Here is a 22,076-nt window from a genome sequence, read left to right as displayed (position 1 = left end):
TCAGTACTAACTCCTGCTTAAAAAAATATATGTTATGATTTTTTCTTCATGTCCATGAATCCCTGAGAATCATATCCCTTCTTTTTTTAAGGATAGTGCTGAGAATTCCTAGAACATTTTCTTAGAAAAGGAATTCTTTCAGTTCTTATACTTTGATGAAGCAGAAGTTGTGAACCTGTGGGCTGTTATGTTTTCTAATCCCCAGGGGATTCACATTATACCTCTTTGGCATTCCCAGATGTTAATTTTGAGACACTGGTAAAAGTAACCAAACTTGTCTCTCCCGAGTGACAGAACAAAACTGTTAAGCCATCAAACTAATGTGTCATAATAGTTCCATTGGAGATCTCTCATGAATAAAAGATTAACTGTTTTAAAAAACATATCAGATGTTTTTATCTTAGCATATTCTCAGCCAAATTTTTTGTTTTGTTTTGTTTTCTGCAAATCATGAAATACCTAACAACTTGCTTGAAGAACGTATTTTGAGGATGGTTAGGATTGAATAGTGTACTGACCACATAGGAGATTCAGTCTTTGAATTTCAGGATTAGATGATGATTGATTTTCACGAAGAGATAGCTGAGGTATAAAAGAGGAGGGAGGAACATGCTTGCAAATTCCCTTATATCATCTGAAAGTTTCATGTGTTTAGTGATTTCTGTACAGCAGACTGAACTTGAGTACTCCAAATGTCTAAAGCAAATTTACTTCTCACATTTAAACTGGTGTAGCTCTCTAGCATATCAAAGATGGAGATTTGTAAAGAATATTCAGAATATTTTTTCTTTCCTTTTTTTTTTAAATCTGCAGTACTGAATATATATATATATATATCCTGGGGTTCTGTAGCATTTAGCAATAAAATTTTGCATCACTTATTAAAAACTAAGGAAAGGGAAGTAGTTTGCCAAATGCACGTTAAACATTTCAGTTGATTGTAGTCCTTGTAGTCAAGGGCTAATGTTGCCAGGAGTTCTGAATGTGATAGATATAAAGGTAGCTCTGTGTAACCTATGTATTTCACCAACTTTGCTGGTTGTTGAAGCAAATAGCTGGGATTCAAACAAGGTTAGACATATAAATGAGTGTCTGCATATGTGGTTATACTAGGTAGTGTAAGTTAATACTTATTTAAATGCAAAGGCTATCATGTGCAGAACTTCAGGTCATTAACTGTTCACTAGTTGGGTTAAGACATCACCCCAGTAGTATATATTTGACAGAGGGTTATTTCATCCACAGTATTCCAAAACATCAAAACAGAGATCTTATCAGAGGCAGATGCAGAATTGTGCTAATTGCTATGTTGCCTTTGTAAGAAAAATATTTCCTTTGAAATATATTTCCTTTGTAAGAAAAATAATCACTAAAGCTGAGGGCTTTCTGCTTTATTCAGGAATAAAAACTTTTAAAATATTCTTATTGCTTAAGAATTTTAATTTTAGATATTGAACTAGCATTAAAACAAGAAGAAATCTGATTTATAAGCTATAATGAAGTTTTAAAGCATTGATACTATCCAGCTTTCATTTATTTTGATGTCCTTGTTTCTTGCATTTTATAGTATGAATGTTTTATCTTTGGGATAAGATTGAGCTCAGAAGAGGGTGGAAGTGGTTTTTTTGTTTTGTTTATTTTGTTTTGTTTTACAAGAACTATAATACAAGTTGCACTTAAATGGTTTTATTTTAGCATGTTTCAAAGATTACCTCTTTTAGTGTAGTTTTTATGGTCTGGTATTTCAGTGGAGGTGACATCTGCCTTGTAGTAGAGCTAGCCTGCAGGATAAAGCTACAACCAAAAGAAGTAGAAAAGCTGAAGTAGTAATAGTCTCATACTGTGTTGTTTCTATATAGTTTCATAGTACTCACCTGTTAGTGTATTCAACATACAGGAAAATTAACGCTCAGGTATTTTTAGAGGTGGTATGCATCCTGGTTACATTAAAAAAAAAAAAAAAAGATAAATGTTGTCCTGTTTGCAGAATTAAAATAATTCTGAATATAACTTTTTTGTGTATTTATTAAAATTAATGTATGGAATTTTTAAGCAGCATGCATTAAAGTTGTAGTTCATGGATTCTAGCTACATGTACTTACTTTTCAGAGGCTAAGCCTTTGGATTTTAACACTGCAACTTTTAGCTGACCTTTCTCTGTAAGGAAACATCCTTAACACTGATGTTATTTTTATGCCTCTTGGTGTTACTAATGAGTTGAATAATTTATGAGGTTGTCATGTGAAAAGGATTTGGTGCAGTTCGATGTACCTTTAGCCTCTGGTGTTGGAATGTGATTAAGAAAGAGCTGGAGGCAGATTTTTTCCATAGGGCTTAACTTTCATTGTATTTTTTAATTAGCTTTGTTTTGTTAATTTTGTTTGGAACACCTTGATAGTAAAATGCTCCTAGCTTCCAACACTAAGCATGATATCATAGTGCAGAAAGAATTTAAAACAATTAAAAAAATTATTTGTGCATAGTTTTCCAGTAACACATTTTTTCTTGACCTCGGATACTTTGTTTGTGAGAAATAAACTATTAATCAAAGCAAAATTTGTTGGGCTTTTGTTATATTAATATAAATTTTTCATCTTGACTGATACCTCTAGCACAAGAAAATCTATACTGAGCAGCAGTAAAATAGTGGAAATATAAATATTTGTTATCTATGTTGACTGTCAGTTATCATTTAGGGTTTTGTGCATAAATATTGCAGTGGAGGAATGTTTAGTCAAAGCCTAAGTCAGCAAGCTCCTCTGTATCTACGATCAAAGGCATCAGCTTAAATAGGTCTGATCAGGCATTGCAGAAGAGGGCAGGCAGTTTCAGATGAGCAAAAATCACCAAGCAAAAATGACAAAATTAATCAGTCATTTATTTGGCAGTAAATAATAAGATGTGCTGAGGATTGCAGATGAGAGAATTTCCAGATTCCTTGGAGATGTGCCTGCTTAACACCTGATTTATCTAAGCTTGCACAGCCATCAAGATGACCTTGATAAATAAAAAAAGTGCTCTACAGCTACTCTAGTACTAAATCAGAGTTGATGTTGGATGTCTGGATACTGTAATTATGTAATACTTGCAGTCATCAAGGAACGGAAAATTCTTGGAAATGAAAACTATGTTTGTGATCTATGTTTGTTTTAGAAAAGAAATAATAACAAATGTTAAATTATGCCTTGAAGGGCTAAAAAAAAAAAAGTGTTAATTTTATCTGATAAGGGCCTTCTTAATGTAGGAAGCATTATATCTGTTATCTGCTATATGTAAGTAGTATTCTCTCAAAAAATCTGCTACAAGTCAAATGAGTAAAACTTATTTTTAACTACAGGTTGTTACTCAGCCATTGTATGCATGCTCAGATGTCTGTTTTTGATAAAATACAAATATGCATATATGTGTATATGTATAGGTATATATATGTGTTCAAAGTACATGGCAAGTAAAAATATTTCAAAATTGAAAAATTATAACATATTCCTGCAGCTATATACTTAGTTGTCGTTTGAGACTGTCAGAACACAGTCATAGCAGCATTTACAGGAGATGAACTGGAAAATTTTTCCCTTTGGATTAGTCTCTTCCATTTCTAGCTATTTGACATTAACACTGGATTTTACATCCATTTCATATCTGGATGTAAAATTCAAGCCTAATTATTTCAGAGTTTTATCTGCTGTACCTTTTTGTTTTAGTTAAATTCTTTAATAGATCCATGGATTCATTTCTCCCCTTTTGTGAAGCTAATGGGATCCTGCTTACTGCAGTATTAAAGTGAAAGGTATAAACTGGGATTTTGAACTACTGGAAAGTTTTTGTAGTTTTAATTTTATTGACATTTCAATGGATTTAGAACAGTTCTTATTATAAGTTTAGATTGAGCTTCAATGTAGTTGTTTAAACTGTAGATTAAAAAGAGGGGAGGAACAAAAGATTGTGTAAGACATTATAGACTCTATTCTCTTCCCCAGATTTTGCTACCAATAAATGCAGAAAATATACAGCCATGACCCAATTCACAGTGATTCTGTACATGTGGTGAAAGAACTGTCTCTTCTAGTTAATCACCTTCACAGTTTACAGTCATTGAAGATTAGTATAGAGGAGACACTACTGTACCACCCTGGACAGTGAAACAGAATACTACTCCAAAGAGGTCAACTTAAGAGCAAAATAGTGAATTTATTATGCTTTGGTCCTTCAGCACTTAAAGACAGTGTTCCACAAACCATTTGCATGTAGACATGATCCAAGAAAAGCCACTTTTTCTAGTCTGCAGTGGAGGTAATGGACTCGAATAACTCAGTGGTTATGTTCCAAACATTTATATGTAAGCTTATCAAGTATTTCTAGTGTCTGTGCTCAAGAATATTTGGCCTGTTAAGCTGATTATCGTGACAGATCCTGAATGTTTAGAATACAAAACAAACAAACAACAAAAAACTAAACACCTTTGTAATGTAATATGTAATTCATTCAGGTTTTGAAACGAAGTTACAGATATATCTTATAAGTGCAATATGGCAATTGCATTTGAACTTGCATATTTTAAGTTTCTCATTCTGTTATATATATGGACAGCTAATTAAAAACCTTATTTCAAGAGCAGTTTTAACTGAAGCAGACTATATCTGACTCCTGGGAGTTGTCTTCACTGCTGTAAGTTTCAGCAAATGTTGTGTATGCTTATCATTAGAAATCGGATTTGATTATATAAACTGAGTTAAAGAGCATCAATTTCTGAAGTCTGAAAAGTTCAAATCTGAAATTTACTCTCACGAAATAATCTGGAGTTTATAGACTTCCAGAGAATTGTAGGCAGGATTCCATCAGGCTGCTGAAGGACTTACATTCCTAGAACGTTTATCTTCAAGCAAGTGCTACGTTAAAGGGTGTGTGGATTCCCTGCTATGAAACTGAGTCTGAAATCCATGTAAACCCCTGTTCAAACCAGGGTCTGTCTTCAGAACAGGGATTTTGGCTGTCCCACATTGGGCCCTAAATCAATATTAAATTTGTGAGGATCATCAGTATTAAAGAAAAATGTACCAAGCTGAACTTCCAAGGACTGTAACTCTAAAGTGACCTCTCAGTTCTGAGAAGTCCAGAGCAGCTGATTCCCACAGCTCCTGCTGTTCATCTCCTGAACCGCTGTGTTCATCATTTCTGCAGTTAGTGTTAGAACAAGACAGAGGGAGGACATTCCAGAGAAGCTGGTAAGAAGTTGGTTTCATTTAGCATGCACCAGATATTGTTCCAGAAAGCTGTTAGTGTTTTACAAACAAACTTATCATGACATTTGATAAGTGATAAGACATTTTAAGAAATAAAAATGTCCCAAGAACTGTGTATGCTCAATTTCTTCATCTCTGTTCAGAAGCTTTGCTATGAAATCAAATGCTTATAGGAAGTCTGAATGCCCACTTGAAGACTAGTCTTTTCTTTCTGGGACTTCTGCATTTAACCACCACCACTATTTTCACTAAGTTCAAGAGTGCCTGTCAAAGTTGCTGAGTATATATCTAAGGGTTATTTACTTTTTCTCAACTTCACAAGGCCCTCTGACTTTACTACCTTTGCCTCATCTCTGGTCTGTATTTATTCAAAATACCATACCTACCATATTTCCAGAACAGTCCTTAGGGGCTGTCTCAGCAATGCAGATTTTAGACCTATTTTAAAGAGAGCAGTATTTTTTCAGTAACTAATGCAAAACTGGAAGCAATTTGAAGACAGCTGATACAGAATCATCACCTACCAGAATTTTGCTAGCAGGCCCACAAGATGTATAAAAAATGTTATCTAGGCATATCTAGTGAAAGCATTCTACGTGTACTATGTAAGAGGTGAAACACCAAAATATGCTTTCAGTTTTGTCTGTTAATATTGTTTTCCATAATATGTCTATATGAACAGCTTTACTGTAAGGGCCATAGTTGAGTTTGAAGATCTTTTTGTAGTTTTTATTTGTTTGTTTGTTTTGTTTTTTACATTTACGTTGATTCCTAATCTGATCCAGATATTCTTTAAATATTCTTTGCTTCATCCAGAAGAGACAAGGCTCAGGATGGGGGAAGTCTTGTAGTTGGGTATAACCTGTTGGGAGAGAGTAAAGAAGATGGGGCCAGACTCTTCTCAGTGGTACTCAGTAAAAACATTTTATTTATCCTCATGGTGGTAAAACAATGGAACAGGTTGTCCAGAGAAGCTGTGGAATCTCCATTGTTGGAAAAACTGAAAACCCAACTGACAATGGTCCTGGGCAGCCTTCTGTGCTTGACCCTGCTTCGGAAAGGAGGTTGGACTAGACAATCTCCAGAGGAGCCTTCCAGCCTCAAGGGTTCTGTGATTCTTTTTATGGAACTAGAGCTTAAAAGTAGATGGTTGTCAGAACTTAGTCTTAAGTAATACTTTTAAAACACCAGTTTACTTATATCTCGATGTTCAGGACTAATCTTATGCAACATCTCATAGACTCAAAAAAAAAAAAAAGCAGAAACATTTCATCAATAATAGGTAATCCTCAACATCAAGTTACTTTAGACCTTTTTTTTTTTTTTTTTGAGGAAATGTGCATTTACATATGCCAGAATCACAGAATGTCTGAGGTTGGCAAGGACCTCTGGAAGTCAACTGGTCCAACACCCCCTGTGCAAACACAGACACCTAGAGCATCTTACCTAGGATCACATCCAGGTGGCTTTTGAAGATCTCCAGGGAGTGAGACTCCACAACCTGTCTGAGCAGCCTGTGCCAGAGCTCTGTTACCTGCCCAGCAGAGAAGTGTTGCCTGGTGCTCAGAGGGAGGCTCCTGTGTGCCAGTTTGTGTCCATTACCTCTTGGCCTGGTACTAGACTCCATCGTCTTTCACCCTCCCTTCAGGGATTTATAGACACTGATAAGATCCCCCCAAGTTCCCTCTTCTCCAGGCTGAACAGTCCCAGCTCTCCCAGCCTCTCCTTATAGGAGAGACTCCAGTCCCTTCATCATCTTGGTGGCCCTATCCAGGAGTCCAGGCCTCTCTTGTACTGGGAGACCTAGAGAGGTACACAGCACTCTAAATGTGGCCTTACCAGTGCTGAATCTAGTGGAAGGATTACCTCTCTTTACCTGCTGGCAATACTTTGCCTAATGTAGCCAAGAATACCATTAGGCTTCTTAGCAGCAAGGACATACTGTTGACTCGTGTTCATCTTAGTGTTCACCAGGACACTCAGGTCCTTTTCCACAGTACTGCCTTCCAGCTGGGTGCCATCCAGCAGTAATAGTGAATGGAGGTGTTCCTTCTCAAGTGCAGGACTCTGCACTTATCCTTGCTCAGCTGCAGAAGGTTCCTGTCAGCCCACCTCTCCAGCCTGTCAAGGTCCCTCTGGATGGCAGCATGACTCTCTGGTGTGTCAGCCACTCCCCCCAGTTTGTCATCTGCAAATTTCCTGAGGGTGCCCTCTGCCCCATCATCCGGGTCATAAAATACTTCTAATATCAGTTTTCTCATGGACAGTATACTATTACTGAAACTGAGTTTATTGTGACTACTTGAGCCACTAAAATGTTTTGATACTTCGGTAGGAGAGTTTGAGGGGGCAGAGGGGAATTATTGTTGTTTTGACTTTTTTAGTGCTCTATCCAGCACTGTCCTCCTGAAAATTAGTCACACACACAATGTAATAAAATACATTGTTCTGAGGAAATGCAAGTGATGACCTTTAACTCAGATAACTTGCAAAACTAATATTTATTTAAGTAATGTCATATGTATGAATGTTAAACAAAAAATAAAGAAATCAGAAGCCCCTGACTAAAAATTAACCACCTTCGTTCGTCCAATACATGCCCACTTAATTTTAGCCTGTAAGTTTACAAGCTAAGAAGTAACTATGAGTAGTTTTAAGTTTCTTCTTTATGGGCAGAAAACACATATGTTACATGACGTTCGGTGGTAAACATCTTAAGAATATGTATGCAGTCATTAAATTAACCCATAACAACGCTTCCACATGTCACCAAGTAAATCATCTCGATTCTTTAAATGTGATCATGCAGAGACATGAGACAAATGTGTAAGCAATTCCACTTCATTTGGAGCACCATTTTCTTTCTCTTTTCTCTGTTTGACTCTCTTTGTCTCCATTAGATTAATTACCAGCCAAGTGCCCCTTATAAGAAGAGATGCCCAATGTTAGATATATGATTTAATATTAATAAAATAAAATTATATTGAATGTTGAAATCAAGTATATTCTTGATTTTCTTTCACCTAAAATAAAATTCTTATAACACAACTTCCTTTCAGTACATGTACTAACTTCCACATCTGATTGTGAAATCTCTGATGTATTTTAAATGAGTTTACATCCGAATTGCGTGCCTGAAGAAATCACAAAAATCTGTGTATTTATTGAAAGCATAATAATTTAAGATTTGCCACTACAGATTTATAACTGTAGCCCAACAGTGCCATCCACTGCTTCACCAAATAAACTTCCAAATATTTCATCCTTACAGGATTTTAGGGAAAACATTACACACACACATAAAAAAAAAAAAAATGTATTTTGCTAAGGTTTTACATGGTATTTATCAGATACAGATGAAAATAAAATTTGTTTAAATAAGCCAGGAATAAGGGCTTTCATTAGAGAGCAGTATAAGAGATTACTAACTGTGATAATAACTAAATCTGAAATACTAGATTTATCTTGGTGGTCTTTCTAGTACTTCTTAGTCCCCCCAAAGGACATTAATATATCATTAAATATATCTACTGTTATGGTGATCTACTATTATGACCTCAAGGTGTGAACAGTAGTGGAATTTACTTAGGTAGAGTACTGAACACTATTGGTTTTTTGTGTCTGGGCTTCTACTGTCTGACTGGATTATGGAAATTAGCTGCAACTGCATGCCTAACAGATTCATAATCTCTGTATTTCTGCTTTCTGTTATCTGCCGTCTCTAGCACAGGAATTTTCATAGCAGTTTGGTAATAAGTTTTAAGTACAGATTCATGAAATAAAAGACTTTTTTTTTCTTTTCTAATTTCCTCAAACGTTGAATGTCAGAATCTTTCTTTATTTTGAGCTTTTAGCAGATCCAAATAGGATGTGAAAACTTTCTTCCCCCAAAACCTCTGTGTTGGATTTCGAATGCCTTCCTCTGATATTTTCAGTCTATCTGGCATGACCTGGATTTTAACTGCTACTACAGGTCTGAGTTAATTTTACAACAAAGTTTTTTACCAGCAGTTAACATAACTACTTCTTTTTCTCACTTCAGATTGCCTCTGAAAGCCTATGACTCAAATTTGATTCTTAAAGTAATCAAATTGCCTGGCGAAAACATTCCCAAGGCCACCAAATTGCAACCATTGCCAGCTTTAGAAGTCTAGCTGCATTTTTCTCCTTTCTGCCGTTATATTTACATGTGAAAAGAACAAACTGTAGCAATCTGCTCTTGCAGAATGAAAGTAATCTACTTACCAAAACCAGTAAATTACTACGATGTGAAATGTTTTCAAACCCATGTAAAGAATTTATTCGTTCTTTTAATTCAGTTCTTCTGCTAATTGACAAAGAAATGGAAGTTACTGACCCATGTATATTCAGTGCATCTCATAGAAACTTTTTGGAAGAACATTCTGTCAATGAAAGTCTAATTGTCCTTCAGGACATCTTTCATAGCTGGGTGAATGTAGCTCTTCAGACTTAGATTTTACTATGTGCTTTTCTTACCTCCAATCTTCTGTGCTTGAAGACTCCATATTAAGGAGTAACAGCACTCCTTCAACTTTAGTTGAACACAACAACACATTCCATTTTTAATTTTTCTCCACTCTTCTTATCTTTCATCTCTTCTTGACTGCAGGAGTCTGTTCTCCACTATGTATGGAAAGTGGAAATATATAGCATTATTAAATGAAAAAAAAGTGTTTAATAACATTTTTTAGTGGAGTAAAGAAGCCCAGACTGAACCAAATGTGTCAAAAAAATGCAAGACGAAATTCTATTGCTTCTACTGAGGAAGGTGTTTTCTAAAAACACTGAAGAAAGGTGTCTAGGAAAGGAAGCCAAGTGCTTGGCTGGAATCAAGGGCCATTATTTCCTCAGTGCTGCAACTATTGCAGCCTAGAGTCAGGAGATCATAGTATAGAGTTAGAACTGTTCTCTCCCACTCTTTCACACATGCCAGTAGGAGGCATGATAGGAGGCTTTTAGGCAACGGCCTCTTGCAAGGTGAAGATGTGTTAAGATGACAGGTAGATTGTGAGAATCTCTTCAGTATAGGTGATTCCTGGTCTTTCACAGAGTTAACAGAATAGCTCAGTACAGATTATAAAAATAAAGGAATTAATTTCCAATAGCAATGTATTTTTAATATAGTAAAGTATTTTTTCTCATCTTATTATATTGCACTACTTAAATTTTGCCACTAAAAATGTATTCTTATTATATCATATCAAAATTATCATAGATGTTTTATGTAAATAGTAAAATTTGTGCACAAGAAACAAAGACTTACGTATGCATGCACTGGCTGTTCCGTATCCATATAAGCACAGTGAGTTCTTCGATTGGCCTTATTTTATGTTTCTCATTTTATAGAGTTACCTTTGAAATGCACACAAAAAGTATCATTATGGTACAACAAACTGGAAGATTTGATGAGTTTCAGCATTGTGCAAGGTACAGACAGGGGTGCAGAAACACCTAATGAAGGCACTGTATTAAAAGCCAAATGCATTGTGAGAAGTTCTCAAATATACCACTAAACATCATATCAAGAAAAACAACTTGTTAAGAATTCCATCAGCCAGCATTTTATACGTTTCCAGTTACATAATTAATTTTGTTTTTCATAGCATGTATGCTACATCATGACATGATTTTTTTCTTATCCTTGTATGCCTTAAGTGTATATCTCCCTATGTCTTTGTGTATGAACATAAACATCATCTACAATATGCAAACTTTTGTAGCTGAAAGGACTATGCATAATGCCCAAAGAGGGTTTCGTTTGTGTCTCTTTTGCCATATAACACAAATCACACACTCCCGTGTCCTCAAAAAAGTGGATCATGCTGTCAAATAGCATCTCAGCTCCACTCTGAATAGAAAATATTGCCGATGCTTGCGAATTTAACATAAGCATAGCATTTTTGCAAATATCCCTGCAGTTGCATGGAAATTTTTGCTCTCTGGCAATCTTTGCAAAGCAGAATGAAAGGCATCACAAACACCACACTGAAGCTTAATGGTAGATGAAATAAAATACTGTTCTCCTTTTTTCTTTACTACTGCTGCTAAGATTTCTGTGAGTTAACTTTCCTTAATATACACACAAGCTTTCTACCTGGGACAGTAATTACCATTCACCTATTTCAGAGACAAAGTAATGGAAATCTTGTAGAAAGTCTCTTTGAGCTGTTATAGTCATAGGCTCTCAGACTCTGCTTTATCTTCTGTATCGCTACTATGTCACTCTTTATCTGCTAGACAGTATGAAACAAAGAGCTTTTATATCTGCAGCTATTTTTGTAAAAAAAAAAAAAAAAAAAAAAAAAAAAGTGTAAAATTCTGGCCCCGATCAAGCAAATAATAGAAAAATTTTGGTTTTAATTTTGCATTTTAGGTTCAGGAACTTGGAGCTCATTTTTTCACAACAGCCTGGCCCAACCAAATAGGATCACTGTCTTTTGTGACTAGAGTATAGCCCCTTAGCAGAGCTAAGAGTTAAACGCAAATATCCCAATATTAGGGCCACACTGCTGTCTCACAAATGTGAATATCCTGTGGGTGCTGCCCTTTGTCTGATGTTGCTATAGGCATTGATCTACACAGAAATAGAAACAGTTCCTCCCACCAGTTACTGTTGTTGCTGAAGTGAAAATGATGTATGCCAGTTCTAAAGATGTGGTGATCCATGTGAGAGTGAAATGAAATTTGCACAGAAAAAAAGAATCAGAGCAGCACACTGGACTAGTTGGGACTGCACAGTAAAAGACAGTGTAATTAAAATTAAATCTAGATATTCTGATAAGATTATTATATTGACAAATTTATAATTTATGTAAAATGGGGGCTATCCTTTTAAGGAGTTATAGAAGACATCATGTCATGTATAAGAGATTTTGCCTGTGTAAAGACTGCATAAGATCTTCCTTCCATATGTCTCAAAAGAGGAGAATTTCATTTGAAATTATTAACATTCCAGAAAACAAAGATCATTTCAGATATTTTGGCAAATGGGTATCTCAAGGCTTTTGAGTCTTTCTTCTGTAAATAAGTAGTCTTGATAGAAATTAAAACAGTTATTTTACTATGGGAATTTGGATAGTTACTATAAAATCATTTTAAACTTACTTACTACACCTTCATTTTCTGATCTAGAGAATTAATTTTTTTAGCTGTCCACTCTGGATCTGGTAGCAAAACTTTAAGTGGTGAGGGAGAATATTGCCTTCTAGCAAAGATATGATTGACCACACTTTGGCCACAGAGAGGAAGAATTCAAAAGTTAGAAGTCAGTCCATAAAACTACAGATAAATCTTTTGTTTTAAAAATCCTGAGGTTTGAACCTGTCTCGTGGATTGGACGCTCTAATTTTTAAACATTAGGTAAAGTTTAGAAAGGTTGGTGTAGAATACCCCAGTACAGAGCTAAGATCAGGTTTCTCACATGCCAGTGCATTACCGTTGGGCTGCTAGCATGCACCAAGTGTCTGTGTTTCTAAAGAGTGTTTTGTTTCTCCCCAAGGCTTTCTCATTGTTAGCTTTCTCAATTAGAATATTTGTGAGCTGGAAGCTAAATTAAGGCTAGCATATGTGGGCACGGTTCCTCAGTACAGGGTGCGCCTTTGTAGAAGCCTGACAACTTTGATCCTGTCTTTAGGCTCTGCAAGCAGATAGAGTCAGAACATGGCTTTTCCTGTAGGATGTGTGCTTGTTTTAAGTATTTCAAACTTGAAACTAATCAAAAACTTTCAAGACAAAATCCAGACCTGAATGTTGAGAGATTCCTTGTTTTTCAAGTGTGCTATCTTTTAAAAGTTTTTATCAGATTCTATTTTAAAAGCATTGAATATATTGTTTAACAGAATTATTTCATTTTTTCATTATCATTTCATACATATTTAAATTTAATCCCCTTTTGCTTCTTACCTTACTAATTACATCTTTTCTATTAAAACAGTTTGATTGCCCTCTTCAGTGGCCTGTCTTAAGAAACCTTTGCTTACATGTGAATATTTTGAATTAATGATAAATGAAATTCCTTTTTGCTGTCAAAACTAAATTGTAAAAATGCATTGCATGGCTTTGAAAATCAGTACACTCTATTAGCAGACCTGTCAATATAAAAAGTGCATTCCATTTCCACCTCTTGCTCTAATAACCTTTTCTATGTTACTCAGAGGCAGTTCACATAATCAGAGTATATTGTCAGCTTACTGGAGTTGGGGAAGCATGAAATGAAAATCGCGTTAATATTGATCCAATTCTCTTACTTGCAAGTGTCCTTGATGTCCTTTCCACTGAACAATAACTGTTGGTGTGATGTAGTTGTTTTCCTGTTGGCTATTACTGTACTTTAGTAAAATGGTTGGAAATAGGAATATTTTATTGCTCTTAATTATTTTTCTTGTGTATCATCTTTGCCTGTTTAAGTGATCCACAGCACATCAGGAAATTCGGTTTCTTTCTGCAATTTATCAAACTACAGTATCCACTGAGAGGCTACATTTCAAACTGACAGGGATTTGTAAAGGTCATCAGTCGTGAAATATGAATCCATTCTTGTGTGTACAAGTTACAGTGGCAAACTACATCTTAATCCAAATATAAACATTTGACTGGTTTAAGTTCCAGTTAGAAGGACTTCTTCTAGTTGCAGTCAGACTGAAGACTGACCTTCAGATGTGTGAAAATGCCTTATAACATCTGCTAGACTGGCCACATCCTATTCTGTCACCCTCTGACTCCTTGTGACCTGTATTGAATCAGTGCAGGTTCTTTCTCACAAGCTCAGAACATCTGAAATCTCCAATAAGTATATTTATGACTTCTGAAAATTAATTTCATACCACTCAGAATCTTAGTTTTCCTAACTGTAAACTAAAGGAAAATAAATAAATAAATAAAGTGCCCAGCATGGTAACTTCATCCTTATTTCTATACAGGACCTTTTATACTGATACACAACAATTTAACCATAACTATTTATTGTTAAAAACAAATTAAAAAAAAAAAAGAAATAAAAAAAGAAAAAAACAGTCTCTTTTGAGAAACATGTTAATTTTGTCCTTGCTCTTATTCTCACTCTCCTCATCATTGTCAGTCTCATCGTTGCAATGCAAAACACCTGAGAAGTTATAAGAGTATAATGTATACAACAATAAAGTATTTATTTATGTATTACTCACCTAGAGAAAATCATGTGGTCAGATAACAGGTATAAAAATTAGACATAGAGGAAAATGTTTGGAATGTCTCAGATGAATTTTTCAGGTATTTATCTATTACAGAATATAAAAATATGATTTGGTTTTGCTTTTAGGTAAAAAGTAATTTCCAAAATAAATACATGCAATTTTTAATTTCTACACATTTTTTCCAGTTTTTCCCCTTGTTTCTTCAATGATCTTTGATAAGGAAAATATGATTTAGATCCCTCTGGCTTTTATTAAATCTATTAAAACCAGCCCTCCTTTAATAAGAGTCACTTCTCTGATTCTCCAGGGAAACTAAATTATATGCCAGTCAAAGCTGCCAGTTCCAGAAACACATTGCAATTTAAATCACAGCCCCAACAGACACAGGTGGGGACAGTTCATCAAAATATGCCAGCAATGTTCTGCTCCTCCAAGGCTCTTGAGCAGACGTAGAGATACCTGGTTCTCTCTTCCCATGGAGTGAACTCAGTCCTGGAAGGGCTGGCTCTGAAGCCATGCAGAAAGATATTGGGCCAGAGGGAGTGGTTACCATGTCGATTATTTAATCTTGCTGGGTTTTGAAGAGGTCAGTTTACAGACTGCCAAGCAGCTGCTCTCCATAAATGTGACCGCTGTGAGTGTCCCGGTGCCTAATCGAGTTAGTAAAGATTAGCAATGAAAGCAGGATTTTAAACTGTTTTAATATATAAAGCAGGAAGATTATCTCCTGAAATGTTTTATAAGTATTTTCAAGTATTAATCATATCAAATGAAAAATAAATAAATAAATAAAGGAGGGGGTAGTTAATAGCGTTGCATTTTAATTTAAGCTTGGCTGTTCCTGTGAAAGTTACAGTTGGTATAATATACAAAAAAAATCTTCCATGAAAAACAGCACATTCAAACTCTGTTGATAAATTTTACCTGTGATATAATTTCATGATTTACATCATCACCTGTGAAGTAGTCTCCTGTGAGGAACTAATTCTGAATTCCTTTATTCAATAGCATGCTAAAAACTACCTTAGGTTATTATAATTCAGGAAAAAATAATAATAATAATAATTCTACAGAGCAGTGCATATAAGTGACCTATAAGAGAAGAAAAAGCAATTTTATCCTTAAAAGTTTCTGAGGAAAGCTAAGCTTCACAAAAACTGTACTTTAGATTCTATAAAAGAGAGTTTTTAATTAAATGCAGCATTTTACTGTAAAGAGAACAGACTTTACTTATGTCAAAATGCTCCTTTAGAAGCCACATAAAACTGTAAAAGACAATATATGAAAAAGCTTTCTTATAGAAAAGAAGAACACCATCCCATGGAGCAGATTTCCAGATGTTTGGAAACATTAGAATTTCCTGTCAGTATATTTAGGTAACATTAAAATGAGGTTAACTTTCCATTCTGCCATCTCTCTTCAAAGATCAAAGAGCGCTCACTGCATAAATTGCCTTATCGGTAATTCGTTGAAGTAAACTATGGAAACAACTTTATAAGAAGCAGTAGTCTTCTTTTGTTGGTTACAGTATTACCAAGCAAACTTTTCTTAAAATTAACCATGTTATTACCTCACTATAAGTACACTAAGTACAGAGAGAAAAAAAAAATCAAACGCTTTTGAATAATAAATGCACAGCAGTGAAGATGGAAGCAAAAACTCCCTTTCAGTATTCAACAAAATCATAGTGATTAGTGTAAAATCTAACAAAATCAACTTACATAACAGAAGTGTAATCAACAATATGCTATTTTTGTGCTGCTTATTTTAAATGTATTTAGGGATACCGTTTATGGGTTATGGTTTTGGACACTAACAATATCTTTGAAATTCAGACTGCGAACTTAGAAACTGTTGTGACCTACAGCATTTATTGATTTAATTGAAAACCGAGAAGCAAAAATTCAAATATTACAATAAAAACAACAAAATATTTATTTAAATATTGCATATATTAGATGATTCTAGAAGCTGTAGCTACTAAATAACTTGAGATCCTCCTGTTCTTGGGAAATTATTAGATTTTATTTTCTTTTTGTTGTTGTTGTTATTGGGTTTGTTGGTTGTTTTTTGTTCTTGGTGGACATTTTTTTTTTGGTCAGATTAATAGTTCCTGTTACTTTTTAAGGAAAATTAATGCTACCTGAAATTAGTAAATTTTTGGCAATGCTATACAGGTTTACCATGCAGCTCACATAATCTTTCAGATATATAAAATACATACCTTTTCACTGAAGTCAGGGTTTTGTAGACAAGTGCTAGTTGCTTTCTTTGATTTCTGTTAAAGATTAGCTCTTTTTAGTTATCCTGAAGCCAGTTTTTACCATGCAATGATCAAGATGATAACAGGTGTAACAAATGATGTATTTAAAAAAAAAAAATTATTTAGTCTTATACATACATTCTCTTAAAATACATTTAAGACAGAACCTTCAAGTTTCAAGACATTAGGGCACTAACTTCAGCGGGACTTCAGTGAGAGCTGTCTTATTCCTTTAAGTTCTTTTCAAACTGCTGTTTTAAGAAATATTTACCTTCTTATTTCATGGTTTCTTTCTAAGTCCCAGTCTGGAAAAATATTCTTTAATAAGGAGCTTGCTTCTTTGAGCACTGATAGCATCTGCCAGTTCCAATTCTGAGCACCCCAATGTTAAAATCTTGCTTTCTTCAACTTACATCTAATGTATTTTTTCTTTCTCTTATTTTAAAGCATTTGAAACATTTTCTAATTAGACTTAGGAACTGACATTAATACAATTCCGTATTATATTTTAAAAATAGAAACTCTGTGTGTCTTGAGAGGAGTTTGAAATGAAGTATCTGGAAATGAATTTTACTTCATAGTAATTTTGCTGTGACTTTAAAAAATAATTTGAGTTTTGATTTTTTACAAACATGCTGAAATATCAAATATTCATTTATTCATCACTCCTTTTTATATCCTTGTTAACAATACTAGACATAGTTTTATGTCATATAATTTTTTATTCAGTTTGTTGTCTGTTTTTAAAGAGACAAGTTGTTTTTCTTTTTACTCTTATTTTGAGAGCTCCTCTTATTTTATAACCTTTTTGAAGTCATCTTGAAATATAAAAATAGAACATCTGTGACAGATCTGTTTTGAACATATTTCACGTTTCAGGATCCAAGGAGATCTGGTGGTCTGTGGTATTCGCTTGTTAATTTCTTGATGAATGGGTAGAAAGGCCAAGAAGTGCACTCAGTACAGCACGTCTTCTGAAGATAGATGATCTCAAATAAATTCTATTCCCAATCAGTTTTTGATTTGTTAGGTGTTAAACCATTTCTTTGTAAGGACAGTGTTTACAAGCCTTGTAATGAGACAGCCCTGTGAGACCTTACTCTTCTTGCTGTAATTTTGATAAATGGAACTCTAATTCATAAAGGATATAGTGATTGAAGGGCAACTCTGGGTCTCGTACACTTTCATTTAGATAAATGTTTAGTACAGTACAGCAAAACTGAGGTGCACTCAACAAAGTGATAAATTTAAACAACAGCCAAACCAGAGCCTTTTCCATCACAAGAAAGAAGCACCATTTACTATATTTCTTTTAGATAAATGTATGTTTAATATTATAAACCAGAATGGCTTTTAGAAGCATTTGTCTTGTTGCTAAGCTCCAAATTTGCCAAACTAATTTAATGCCTTCTCCTCTACCACATTTCTTACACTGGTGTATAGCAATATTTCTGTAATCTGGTAACTGGAACCCTCATCACAAGAGATTTAAAATGCACTAAATTTCAGGTTCTTCTGCTGATGCATCTTAGTAATAATGTGAACTTTTTTTCTCGTGACTATCTCTTTGTGCATAAATAATTTGAAAGGACTGTCACTAATCTAATCAGTTACTACAGAAATGGTTGAAACTATGATTATTCCAGATAATTACTTTTGAAGTAATTTATTTGAAAATTATCACATCTTATAAAGCTCAGAAACTTCCATAACGCTCACTAAAGCTACCAAAAAGGAAGACAAACATATTTTCCTGCTTCCTTCCTCCACCGTGTTAGTTCAGCTCAGATTCGGTCTCCTTCATTGTCAAATGCTTCACACCAGGAGCTATTACCTGTGTCAAATGATGCTAAACTCCCTTGTAGTAAGCACAAGCAAACAAAATTCCAATAGTAGTTAAATACTCAATACAGTTCTGATGTAATATAACTAAAAGTCTGTTACAGCACATTACTCCTTTATGTTTTCCAAAATTCCTGCAATTCTTACTCTTTTTTTGCGAATTGGGAAAAAAAATTAATTGTAAATTGGGTGAACAGTTACAGTTAGTTGCACTAAATAGTGTTAGTATTTAGCACTATTTTTTCACTCACTATGCAAGTGAGGTAAAGATCACAGCTAAGTAACTAGAACACAGCAAAAATATTGGTATACCAGCATATATGTCAGCATCAGTAGTGCCTTTATCACTATCAGTAACAGCATTGTCCTCATGGAGAGAGCAACAATTAGGAAGACTAGAGATGCTGTCCTTAATTTTGAGCTTAATGAAAAACTGCATTTTTTTCTTCTTTTTTTGTCTTAACCATGTTCTGTAGTTTCAGAAATAGCAATTTGGATAATAGCAATAATATAGAGAAGGTTATTTTTAGACTGTTTAAAATGTGAGGTCTCAGTTTGTGGTGGAGTCTGATATCAAGTGGCATGTTAGCAGTTATCTTCAAACAGAGTAAACACACTAAAGGTAAAATATGCCTCCAGAATTTTTATTTATATGCTGAGATTCTTCTGTGCATGAAGTAATTAAAAGACTCATATAAATATGAGTAGGAGATAAAAACATAACACCTTCCCCACTGTTTTTAATAACAGAACTGCCTGACACATCGATTCAATTCCATGCATGTATCTTCACTAACCTATCTGTTTACTATATTCCAGTTAGTTGTCCTGTATGAATATGAGGCCATGAGTTTTAATGCACTTTACCTCATCTCTTTACATCTGCCACAGTAGCACTCATCAAGCTCAGGCATTATGGCAAACAATCAAAATCCACACTCACTCAGTTTTGCATGGATTTCACTTATAGTTCTTATGGATGTAGCTTAACAGGAAGCAAATTTCCAAATTCTGATACAGACAGGAGTGATTAGATCTCATTTTTTATTTCTTATAGCAGAATTGAAGATGTCTAGGTTTTGTACAGTCCAAGGTGAAGATGCAGATTTTTGTGTTAGGAAGAAAACAGAAAGCTTTCTATCCTAAGGACTACTATGAGTCCGTAGGACTGAAAATAAAACTTTCTCCCAACAAAGAAACACTGTGCTTACCTTCTTCTTACTCTTCATTGAGATTACCAGTCTCCTACTTCACCTTTCTGTCCCTCCTATCTCCCAAACCAAAATCATGGCAGATTTTGAATTCCCAAAAGCATCTCCTTTACTTAGAGTAGGTGGTTTGAGCTCTGAGACATCAGTCAGAGTCAGAATACCAAGAACCCAAGAGACACTCCTGCTGAATTTCTTGCATGTTGAAAATTAATAGAAAAACATAGAACGTAGAGCAAAAACTAATTATTAACAGCAGGAGAGTCTTTGTGAAACAGAGTTTGTAGTTTACTCAAGATATATTTTGACAGACAGACTAAGGCTGTGTATTTTGTAGACCTTGATAAAGACCTTTCCAATACAGATGTTTCATTCTGTGTGTTTTACTAGACTGTGGTTGTTTTAAATACTGTTCAGCTAAATTCACAACACATAACTTTTTTAGGCACTGAAGAAGATGTAGTGAAGTCCAAGAAAACTTTCCGAAGTCAAGCTGTGGTAAATCAGAATGCAGAAACGGAGCTTATGCTGGAAGGAGACGATGATGCTGTCAGTCTGCTCCAAGAGAAAGAGATTGACAACCTTGCAGGTAATGATTTTTCATTACAACTAAGATAAAAGTCTGTTTTTAACTTGTTAATTCTGAACCTTTGCAGTTATTCTCTTAATATTGACGGCTAAGTATGCAATTACACTGAGAACAGAGTCTTTATTTTCTAGATGTAATACGATGTCCTGCGTCCATGAACTAGGGGAACTGATTACAGAGTATGTGCCCATTGTACAATCTTTCACCAGAGGTGTGAGAAATAACAATACCTCAAGTGCTCTTATGACTGCCTGTGACCTTTTATTGAAAATTCTATAAAACAGGAACATCTCCTTTTTTGTTGAAATAGAAATGAGGGTTAATTCTAAAACTCAGTGTTTTGTGAGTCAGTGTGGCTGTGATCTTTCATGACCTGATCCCAAGTGCCACGCAACTTGTTGAGAAACATCTGCACTCCTACTGGCACCCAGTGCTCTCATTCATCGGTGTGTGAAGGGGAACCTGAAGTATCAGCCCGGAAAGGGAATAAGTTACCTGCTGTAATAGGGACTAAGAACAAATGAGACTGTAAGCAAGGCATGAACTTCATTAGGTACAATATGAGTTGGGAATGAGAGATCCTTTCTAGTCTTTTCTCCCTTGTGAAGGTCTGCAGTGAGGTCTCAGTTTTATCCATGTTCCAGCAGGTTCTGTTAGAGCTCCGTCTTGAAAAAATATTATGTTTCCTGGGGAAGCAGTCTGGAAAGAAAGGCATGCTGAAAGTTGAAAATGCGATCTCCTCTCACATGAGATAAAAATGTGAGAACTGTGAAATGCAGTATGGATTTTTTAGGTTAACTTGCTTAGGAATACCTTTATTAAATTACTCGATTAAGGGGAAGTTTTTTGATGTCAGAGGATTTTTTTCAGTATAATTGAATTTCTACAATAGCTATCTTTGCTCCTGCATTTTCTTCTGATGCCATAGTGGAAATTTGTAACAAAGATAAGATCATAAATGGATATTAAAAAAAAAAATGCCTAAGTGGAATTTAGTCTCATGCTTTGAAACTAGAGCAGAGGGCGGACATAAATACTTTTATCTGGGAGCAACCTTCAGTATATGATTATCATAGTTAATACGTCAATGTGCTTTCTCAATCTGCAGCTAACCATTGCTGAAACACTTGTTTTAAGTCAATAAAACAGTAAGGCAAGCAGGACCATTAGTGGGATAATTTGATCAATATCCCTTTCTCCTTTAGAAGGGAAAACTCAGTACTGTTTTGGCTAAGTTCTCATATATAAGAGCAATGCTTCCAGCCAAAAATGTATACTGTTGCTATAGCTTAAAGGCTGCAATAAGCAACTACATTGAAGTATGTATTAAAACTCCAAAGAGGTCAGGAAAAATTCTTGCCCAGTCTGGAAAACCTCACAGTCAGGCCCCAAGACTGCCATTTCATTGAAACGGACAGATGTGATATAATCCTTATAGTTACATCCTTCTGAAAAAAACAAACAAACAAACAAAAAAAAAAAAGTGTGTATTTCAATGAGTCCTTAAGTATTTCCGTGCAACATACATCTTACCAGAGATCCCTGTGTAGAGGACATCCCCTGCTCCTTTAGAACATAGAACAGTAATTCTAGTCCTTTGCTTTTACAGCACAAACTGTGGGGTAATGTAGGTATTAGCAAAACGGAAATGATAGAATTTGAAACAAGTCAACTTTTCAAATATTGACAGTCTGTCCTAACAGTGTCAGTGTTTGTGTTTCCAATCAACACTAAGAAGAGAAA

At 34.8% G+C, this 22,076-nt stretch overlaps 1 protein-coding gene and 1 long non-coding RNA gene across 16 annotated transcripts in view; one reads left to right on the top strand and one right to left on the bottom strand.

Annotated features, from left to right (window-relative positions):
- The window catches only part of NBEA (neurobeachin), a 520,716-nt gene that overhangs the window by 324,889 nt on the left and 173,751 nt on the right, over positions 1-22,076 (top strand). For all 12 annotated transcript variants that reach the window (XM_083801108.1, XM_083801105.1, XM_083801107.1 and 9 more), the window contains one exon: positions 20,190-20,333. In XM_083801108.1, coding sequence (XP_083657234.1) covers positions 20,190-20,333 — 144 coding nt within the window. The remainder of the gene's footprint in view (positions 1-20,189; positions 20,334-22,076) is intronic.
- On the bottom strand, positions 6-20,181 carry LOC310883178. Of its 4 annotated transcripts, none has more exons than XR_014573357.1 (6): positions 16,656-20,181; positions 10,525-10,613; positions 9,486-9,884; positions 2,103-8,162; positions 1,875-1,937; positions 6-1,794 (listed from the first exon to the last, which is right to left on the bottom strand). It is a non-coding gene; the product is annotated as an uncharacterized lncRNA (long non-coding RNA). The 4 variants fall into 4 exon arrangements; XR_014573358.1 differs by having other exon boundaries at positions 2,103-9,567; positions 9,738-9,884; XR_014573359.1 differs by having other exon boundaries at positions 2,103-6,102; positions 9,738-9,884.

This window comes from Anser anser (assembly GCF_964211835.1).
Source record: "Anser anser genome assembly, chromosome: 1".
Taxonomy (NCBI): domain Eukaryota; kingdom Metazoa; phylum Chordata; class Aves; order Anseriformes; family Anatidae; genus Anser; species Anser anser.
The sequence above is the reverse complement of the archived record's forward strand: the minus strand, read 5'-3'. Positions and strand labels throughout refer to the sequence as shown.